General features: G+C 45.4%; 1 protein-coding gene across 2 annotated transcripts in view; it reads left to right on the top strand.

Moving 5' to 3' along the window:
- GARNL3 (GTPase activating Rap/RanGAP domain-like 3) overlaps nt 1-9,433 on the top strand; it is a 177,348-nt gene that overhangs the window by 161,512 nt on the left and 6,403 nt on the right. For both annotated transcript variants that reach the window (XM_011931358.1, XM_011931359.1), the window contains 3 exons: nt 5,011-5,118; nt 6,899-7,017; nt 9,026-9,164. In XM_011931358.1, the coding sequence (XP_011786748.1) occupies nt 5,011-5,118; nt 6,899-7,017; nt 9,026-9,164 (366 nt within the window). The remainder of the gene's footprint in view (nt 1-5,010; nt 5,119-6,898; nt 7,018-9,025; nt 9,165-9,433) is intronic.

The following is a 9,433-nucleotide window of genomic DNA, read 5'->3' as shown; positions in this document are numbered from 1 at the left end:
TTTTGAGATGGAGTCTCACTTTATAGCCCAGGCTGCAGTGCAGTCGCGCGATCTCAGCTCACTGCAATCTCTGCCTCCCAGGTTCAAGTGATTCTCCCACCTCAGCCTCCCAAGTAGCTAGGATTACAGGCCCCCACCACCAGGCCTGGCTAATTTTTTTCAATTTTTAGTGGAGATGGGGTTTCACCATGCTGGCCAGGCTGGTCTCAAACTCCTGATCTCAAGTGATCTGCCTGCCTTGGCCTCCCAAAGTGCTGGGATTACAGGAGTGAGCCACTGAGCCCAGATGACAGTGATTTATTAATCAGGCAGCTCCAAACCCGAGGGAACAAAGGGAGGCTTTTATAGGGTGAATGCAGAAGCAAAGCAAAGAAAGTATTTGATTTGCTGAAGTGGAGCAGTAGCTTTACTTGGATCATTCCAGTGGAAAGTCCCTGGTTAGAAGTTAGTTGACAGTTTCTGGTTGGCTCCTAGAATATGACCTTTTACATTAAGTTGGGTTTTGGTTTGCTTATGTAGGAACTCACAGCACTGGGACCACCTCATTCTAATGGCTTCCCAATTATTTTAACGGCATGGGAAAAATGGTGCCCCACTGAGAATTTTAATATGCAAATTATCACTGAAATGATTTGGTCACTCAGACTGGCTGAGACTGTCAGAGTCATGGATTCAGGCACCCTCTCTCTGCACTGCTAGAAGTGGTCTAGATGGTACTGCCTTCTGGGGAAGAAGTTGGCAAGATGTGATATTAAATGGACACAGCCTGTGTACTCACAGGAAATTATTTAAAGGTATAATCAGCAGACTGTGAATAATGAGTTCTTGATTGTCTGTTACAACATCATTTATAAAGCAGAAAGCTTTGGAAACTAAATGGAAACAGGAGGAAACTGGTAAAGATGTTTTGTTATATTCAAATACTGAAATGCCATACAGTGAGTTAAACTTATGTTATTGAAAAATGCATAGAAGAAAATATACAATATAGTGAAGAAAGCAAATTATATTTTGAAGTTCAATTCTGTTTTTCTTTATAACATTTCTCTTGCTTATTCATTCTTTTTTTTTTTTTTTTAAGACGGAGTTTCGCTCTGTCGCCGGGCTGGAGTGCAGTGGCCGGATCTCAGCTCACTGCAAGCTCCGCCTCCCGGGTTTAGGCCATTCTCCTGCCTCAGCCTCCCGAGTAGCTGGGTCTGCAGGCGCCCGCCACCTCGCCCGGCTAGTTTTTTGTATTTTTTAGTAGAGACAGGGTTTCACCATGTTAGCCAGGATGGTCTCGATCTCCTGACCTCGTGATCCGCCCGTCTCGGCCTCCCAAAGTGCTGGGATTACAGGCTTGAGCCACCGCGCCCGGCCGCTTATTCATTCTTAATAAAAATACTTGAAGGAGAAGTACCAAAATGCTATCAGTACTGGCCGGGCGCGATGGCTCACACTTGTAATCCCAGCACTTTGGGAGGCCAAGGCGGGTGGATCACTTGAGGTCAGGAGTTCCAGACCAGCCTGGCCAACATGGTGAAACCTCATCTCTACCAAAAACAAAAACATTATCCAGGCGTGGTGGGGCACGCCTGTAGACCCAGCTACTCAAGAGGCTGAAGCAGGAGAATCACTTGAACCCAAGAGGCAGAACCCAAGAGGCATAGGCTGCAGTGAGCCAAAATTGTGCCACTGCACTCCAGCCTGGGTGATAGAGCAAGACTCTGTCTCAAAAAAAAAAAATATATATATATATATATGTCAGTATTTCTGGGACATAGGGTTCCAGATGATTTTTAAAATTTTCTTCTTTATGCTTTTCTTTTTTCCTCAAATATTCTACAACAAAACACAGAAAAAAATAATGAAGCTCATGAAGATGTAGATATAGATACAAAGTATTTAACAGTAAATAACATTCTGAATAAAATAAAATCATGTGACTTACATAAAACCAACAATCTATACAAGAGAAATGAACATATATCCACACAGACTTGTACAGGAATGTTCATAGCATCTTTATTAACAATAGCAAAAAGTAGAAACAACCCAAATGCCCATCAAATGGTAAGTAGATCAACAAAATGTAGGCTATTCATACAGTGGAATATTATTTGGCCATAAAAAGGAATGATGCACTGACACATGGATGAGCCTCAAAAGCATCATCCTCAGTGCAAGAAGCCAGACACAAAAGGCCACATGTTGCGTGATGCCATTTATATGAAATGTCCCGAAAAGGCAGATCCACAGATACAGAAGCAAATAAGTGGTTGACCAGGGCTAGGGGAAGAAATGGGGAGTGAGGTTTCATGTTAGGGTGATGAGAGTCCTAAAATTAGATCATGGTGATGTTGGACAACTCTGTAAATATACTAAAATTCACTGAATTGTACATTTTATTTTATTTTATTTTTATTGTATTTTTTTGAGACAGAGTCTAGCTTTGTCACCAGGCTGGAGTGCAGTGGCGCGATCTTGGCTCACCGCAACCTCCACCTCCCGGGTTCAAGCAATTCTTCTGCCTCAGCCTCCTGAGTAGCTGGGATTAAAGGCACATGCCACCGTGCCCAGCTAATTTTTGTATTTTTAGTAGAGACAGGGTCTCACCATGTTGGCCAGGATGGTCTCGATCTCCTGACCTCGTGATCTGCCCACCTCGGCCTCTCAAAGTGCTGGGATTACAGGTGGGAGCCACCACACCCGCCCGAATTGTGCATTTTTAATGGATGAATTTTGTGGTCTATAAATGATCTCAGTAAAGCTGTTATTTTTAATAATTTAAAATAGGTTTCATTATTTTTCTTTTTTTTTTTTTTTGAGACAGAGTCTTGCTCTATCGCCCAGGCTGGAGTGCAGTGGCGTAATCTCGGCTCACTGCAAGCTCCACCTCCCAGGTGCATGCCAGTCTCCTGCCTCAGCCTCCCGAGTAGCTGGGACTACAGGTGCCCGCCACCTCACCTGGCTAGTTTTTTGTATTTTTAGTAGAGATGGGGGTCTCACCGTGTTAGCCAGGATGGTCTCGATCTCCTGACCTCGTGATCTGCCCGCCTTGGCCTCCCAAAGTGCTGGGATTACTGGCGTGAGCCACTGCGCCCGACTGGGTTTCATTATTTTTCAAACAGTATACATACTAATGCAGCCAAGACCCAATTGCAACAAAACACTATATCTGCTGACTCATCAAGTTGCTAATTATATCATGTTTTCTTCCTTTTTTTTTTTTTTGGAAATTAGAAATGTGATTCTAAAATGTAGGTGGGGACGCTACATTTTAGTTCACTTTGTGAACTAAAATGCATTAGCAGAATCCAAGATATTGTTCTTAACATGTCATTGTCTTCTCAGAGTAACACTACCATCTTTACCTCTACCCTCTGTAGACAGCTTTAAACATTTAAACGAATGAAATTATACAGTATGTACTCAAATATCTAGCTTTTCTTTTTTTTACTCAATATTATGTCTGTGAGTCATCCCTGTTGTTGTGTGTCAATAATTAACATTCAGATATTTGTTAACATCCATTCTTCATGATGTTAATAAAAATTCAGGCCGGACATGGTGGCTCACGCCTGTAATCCCAGCACTTTGGGAGGCCGAGGCGGGTGGATCACTTGAGGGTTCAGGAGTTCAACATCAGCCTGGCCAAATGGATAAACCCTGCCTCTACTAAAAATGCAAAAACTAGCTGGGCATGGTGGTGGGTGCCTGTAATCCCAGCTACTTGGGAGGCTGAGGTAGGAGAATCACTTGAACCTGGGAGGCGGAGGTTGCAGTGAGCTGAGATCTAGACACTGCACTCAAGTCCGGGCGACAGAGCAAGACTCCGTCTCAAAAATAAAAATAATAATAATAATAATAATAACTCGGTCTTTCATTGAGAAAGAAATGCATGGCTAAAACATGATGGTTTGGGAGGCCGAGGCGAGAGGATTGCTTGAGCTCAGTAGTCGGACCAGCCTAGGCAACATAGCGAGACCTTGTCTCTACTGAAAAAAAAAAAGAAAAATAGCTGGATGTGCCAGTGTGCACCTGTAGTCCCAGCTACTGGGGGATTTAAAGTAGGAGGCTCACTTTAGCCTGGGATGGGGAGGCTGCGGTCAGCTGTAATCACGCCACTGCACTCCAGCCTGTATGACAGAACAAGACTGTCTCTAAAAAAACTTTTTTTTAATTTAAATTTTTAAAATGTGATGAACTTCTGTGATAAATGGGGCCTTTGTTTCTCCATGGACTTTCTCACTCTAAGAGAGTCTGAACCCCATGGACTTGTGTTTAGAGCTTGCAGCAGGCCAGGAACAATGTACTTGAATGAACCTTGTCTTATCTAGTACTGGTTGAGGTTCAGCAAGAGGATACAAGCGTGTGGCTTCAAGTCCTCTTGAATAATAATAAAATGTTTGTGGGGGGTATCTGGCTCCCACCACCCTTGTCCTGAATGAGGCTCAAGGCGTGATCTGCCTTGCAGGAGGGCATTCTCCGCCCAGGGGCTGCCGTCAGGTGTCCTTTCTTGACCGTTCACGAGTGTGGGAGACAGTAGGGCACAGGCATGAAGCACACGGGCTCTGCAGTCACGCAGACCTGTGTCCAAACCCTGCTTCCCCCACACAGTACTTGTGAGACTTTGAACAAACTACTTCACCTCTCCTAACCTCAATTTTCTCATCTGTAAAGTGAGTGTAATAATGGTATCTACTTTGTGAAGATTAAATGGGATAATCTTTCTACTTTCTACAGATTAAATGGGATAATGGCTTTAAAGCTCAGTGCCTGGCACATAGTAAATTCTCCCAAAACAGCAGCTCTTATTACTTGTAGTAGTAATATTATTCTGGCTCAGATGGCTCAGATACTTAAGGCCTTTGACCCTAAGTATCCAGCATCTTGGCGGTATTCATACTGGCTATTTATAAAGAACTAGCAGATAGGATACTATTCTTGTTGCCTGTTTTTCATTTATTTAATTACAGTCATCTAAGTGTTGTCTCTAACAAAAATGAGTTGCTGTTGTTTTCATTGCAGACAGTTGCATCTATAAAAAGGTTTGCCCCTTTAATGGTGGCTCTTTTTTGGTTCAACCCTCTGCGTCAGATTTCCAGTTCTGTTGGAACCAGGCTCCCTGTGCAATTGGTAAGAAAAATCTTTATCATAACGCTTTCCCCCTTCATAGATATGTCTGAACTGTTGTAAGCAAATCCTATGTAAGCAAATCACTGGCTTACTGCGAAATTGCCATAAATTACATGCGTATGATTAGTATTCAGAGCGTTCTTTTTCTTTTTCATTTTTTTTGCTTTCTGTTCCCCTTTTGGGACTATTGTCTTCTACTGTTCCTCCTAGTTTCTCTCAGTGCCTGAGCATGTATGCATTTGAGAGCAATTAAATGTCATTTTTCAGTACTTGGTTATCGTTTCAGCACCTCAGTTCATTTCTGGGCCTCACTTTCCTTTTTCTTTTTCTTTTTTTTTTGAGACGGAGTCTGGTCTGTCGCCCAGGCTGGAGTGCAGTGGTGCGATCTCGGCTCACTGCAAGCTCCGCCTCCCGGGTTCACGCCATTCTCCTGTCTCAGCCTCCTGAGTAGCTGGGACTACAGGCGCCCGCCACCGCGCCTGGCTAATTTTTTGTACTTTTAGTAGAGACGGGGTTTCACCGTGGTCTCGATCTCCTGACCTTGTGATCCGCCCGCCTCGGCCTCCCAAAGTGCTGGGATTACAGGCGTGAGCCACCGCGCCCAGCCACTTTCCTTTTTCTAAAATTCAAGGTCTCCAGCCTCATAATGCTGACTGACCTCAGGGAGAAGCACACTGCTTTTAGTGCCTTTGGTATATGTTTCATAGAAACTCAGGTACCTGCGTGCCACTAAAATGTCAGGACATGAGTAGTGATGCTTTGTGTTTGTGATTCAAGATCCACAACTGGCCATTGCCTTTTGGGAGTCAGATCAGAGCCAAGAATGTTCCAGTTCATTCTTTTGTCCTCACAATAAAACTATGTGTTAACAGGTCCACAGGACAGTATTTTGAGAGGAGGGCAGAGGGACCGATCTAAGGTCCTGGGAGAACCAGTCAGACTTGATGACAGATTAGATCTGGTAGACAGGAAAGGGAGGTTTTGAACCACGTTGCTGGAGGGGCTTGAAAGTCATGGCCAGAGGCATAGATGTGGTCGGCAGAGTCACCAGGAAAGCCAGGTGAGCAGATGAGCTCATCCATGGAAAGAGTGCAGAGAGAGCCAATGCGAAGAAGGGAACGACATGAAGTGCCAGGAAGAAAGAGGTGTGCCACAGGGCAGCCAGGGCAGGCACAGCACCTGGAAGCCAGTGTGTCATTCAAATCATTTCAAGCAGAGGGGCCAGCCCTTAACAGATAACTCAGCAAACCCATTGATCCCGAGGGACACTGTGAGGGCCAGTGAGGAATAAGATGCGGCCCCTGCTCAGACGTGCAGCGGGAGGAGCACAGGGGAGGAGTGAGGAGCACTGAGGGCTCCTTCAGGGCTGGGCCTTGAAGAGCGACCAAAGGGAAGGGTCCCAGGCAGGATGGCCTGGGCCTGCAGAGAGAATGTCAGGCTGGTATCTGAACAACAGAAGGGACTCCCCACAGGACTTTGGCAAGTGAGCTGCCTCACTGGAAGATCAGGCAATGGGGTTTCCATAGGGGAAAATGGCAGCAAGCATGGTGACAGTGCACACCTCCTGGGAGGCGGAGTGTGGCAACCGAGGGGAGGCTGTCTTGGGAGCCAAGGCTACCTTATGATCAGGGTGACGTGCACATGTGAAGGAAGGAGAAAAGCAGCCAGAGGAATGAGAGATGGAAGTTTCTAGAGAAGTGAGCGTGACTATGAGACAGTCACAGCCCGTCCGCAGCCACCAAGCTAGCAACTGAGAGGTGACACTCCCGTTCCCTTGCAGTCTGTGCTTTCCCGTATCTCCTGGCCTTCACCACCGACTCCATGGAGATCCGCCTGGTGGTGAACGGGAACCTGGTCCACACCGCAGTCGTGCCACAGCTGCAGCTCGTGGCCTCCAGGGTGAGTAGGACTGGGATTTTCTCTCTGAGCGGTTTGGCAGGCCCCAGCACTGTGGGATTTCAGGTGAGCACAGAAGCCGCCTCTTGTCAAGTTAGGCTGATGAAGACCTGCGTCAGAATGCCAGCGTGAGATGGAAAGCCTGAAACCAGACTGATCTGTTGGGTTTTCGTGTGTGATTTCTGTGGGCTTTCAGAACACTCCTCAGCTTTGTTAATAGTCATTCAGTGCTGGTGGCTGCTGGGGAGCACTTAGCTGAAAAGAGAGATCCCTGATCAGAGACTGGGTCAGTTATTCATGTCACTGCTGCCCTGGAGGACAGTCCAAGTCTAGAAAAGTCAGAGCTTGCAATCTTTCTTCCTTTCCCACCCTCTGTCCTCAATTTGAATTCATAGCCTATGAAACATGGCTAATTGATTAATCCATGCCTCATAACCAAGAGCTAGGGCAAAACGGAGGGATGCAGGAACAAAGATGCCTTCCAAGATGTCTTTTGTCACTGGCACATAATCTGGGGATTCTTGTTCTAGTCCCCTCCCCTGAGTCAGGCCCTGCCAGACTGGGCTGGCTCCCCCGCTGTGTCCCCTGTTCCCTTCCCTGGTCCTGACATCCATCACATTTGGTGGTAGGTGACTGCTTATTTGTTCATCTTTGCTGCTGCCCTGATGGTTCTGTGAGAGCAGGAGCCATGCTGTTTTCCTCACTATCATAGCACCAGTGGTGTGCTCAGTGCTTCCGTCCCCCAGTGCTCTGGAAAACGTGTGTGCACACATGCGCATATATGTATGATATGTGTACATATGTGCATGTATGTATTATATGTGTGTACATTCAATGATTGTAAATAGCTTACAATTTACAAATAATAAATATACAACGCTGTTTATCATAAAAATCCACTTAGCCAGTTGGTTCTTACAAAATGCTTTTGTTAATATTTGCTGAACTCGTATATCCATAGCCAGTCTACAGTTGCATTTCAACCATTATTTTACACTTGGAGTTATATCTCAATCCACTAATTTTTTTCCAATTTTAATCTGATAGGTAATCTGCTATAAAACTATTTTTCAACCTCATACAACTTATAGTCATTAAAATGAAACTTCAGCTTCTGTACCAGACTAAACACACTTCCACATTTCTTGTTCATTACTAGTACTTTCTGCATCACTGTAAGTATAGACAATCAACAAAACAACAAATCAAAGTGGAACTGATAGTCCTCGCTGGATTCTATGGTGTAAAGAGTCCCTCTATGATTGATTTCAATCTCCCAGTGAGACGCCACTGCAGCTGGTGTTGGGGAGATGTGCGTTATCCCCCATGGTGCAGTATCTCTCCCCCAAGCCACACAGACACTGTTGGTGTCAATAACTCCAGAGCAAATGTAATAGTAAGCACAGTCAAATAACTAGGAATGGTTGAATTTGGATATTTAGGGCCTTTGTTTATTTAGGTTTGTATAATTTTATTTCTAATCATGTGTGTTTAACAGCCAGTTTGCAAAATTCCTGAAAATTGGATCTCATAAATCACATCCAGCACACCACTGCTGTCAGCACCAGCACCGGCGCATCATGGGTGTGCCTGAGTATCTGCTGGATCAGTGAATGAATAATCCGTTTCCCCATCTGCCAAATGGGCCTAACCGAATCCCTAAGATCTTTCCCATTCTAACACTCCAGGTGCCTGAGATTCCCGTTAGGGAAGTGTGTGCTGTGTTTGTGATTGCCGAAGATGTGTGGTGGAACATTGACTATTTTCTATTGTGGATCAACAAATAGATGAGGAAAAGTGGCGGGGAGTGGAATACTCAGGAAAAGTGTAACTAGCCACGCTGGGCTTTCCTCCAGAAGGCTCCCTCCATCCCTCGCCCCGGCATCCCGCACTTCTCTGCATGCTCCAAGGATGGGGACCAGTTGGAGGGTTTGCAGTGATGGCAGGAGGGCCAGTGGATGCAAGGCCTAGAACACCAGGCAGCCTGGTAATGCTCTCTCTTTCTTTCTAGTCGGATATATACTTCACAGCAACTGCAGCTGTGAATGAGGTCTCATCTGGAGGCAGCTCCAAGGGGGCCAGTGCCGGCAATTCTCCTCAGACACCCACGGGCCGAGATACTCCAGTATTTCCTTCTTCCCTGGGGGAAGGTGAAGTCCAAGTTTTACTGTTTGATTAATATTTGTAATCCACTCTAATTTCTCTAGTTCATTGTCTAATATCTACATGTGATTACTGCTTAAAGAAGTTACTATGTAAAGCCATTAAAAAAAGAAACCGGCCAAGTGTGGTGGCTCATGCCTACAATCCCAGCACTTTGGGAAGCCGAGGCGGGCGGATCACCTGAGGCCAGGAGTTCAGGACCAGCCTGACCAACATGGTGAAACCCCATCTCTACTAAAAATACAAAAATTAGCCA

Source organism: Colobus angolensis, unplaced genomic scaffold, assembly GCF_000951035.1.
Source record: "Colobus angolensis palliatus isolate OR3802 unplaced genomic scaffold, Cang.pa_1.0 Scaffold9, whole genome shotgun sequence".
In the NCBI taxonomy this organism is placed as follows: domain Eukaryota; kingdom Metazoa; phylum Chordata; class Mammalia; order Primates; family Cercopithecidae; genus Colobus; species Colobus angolensis.
The sequence above is the reverse complement of the archived record's forward strand: the minus strand, read 5'-3'. Positions and strand labels throughout refer to the sequence as shown.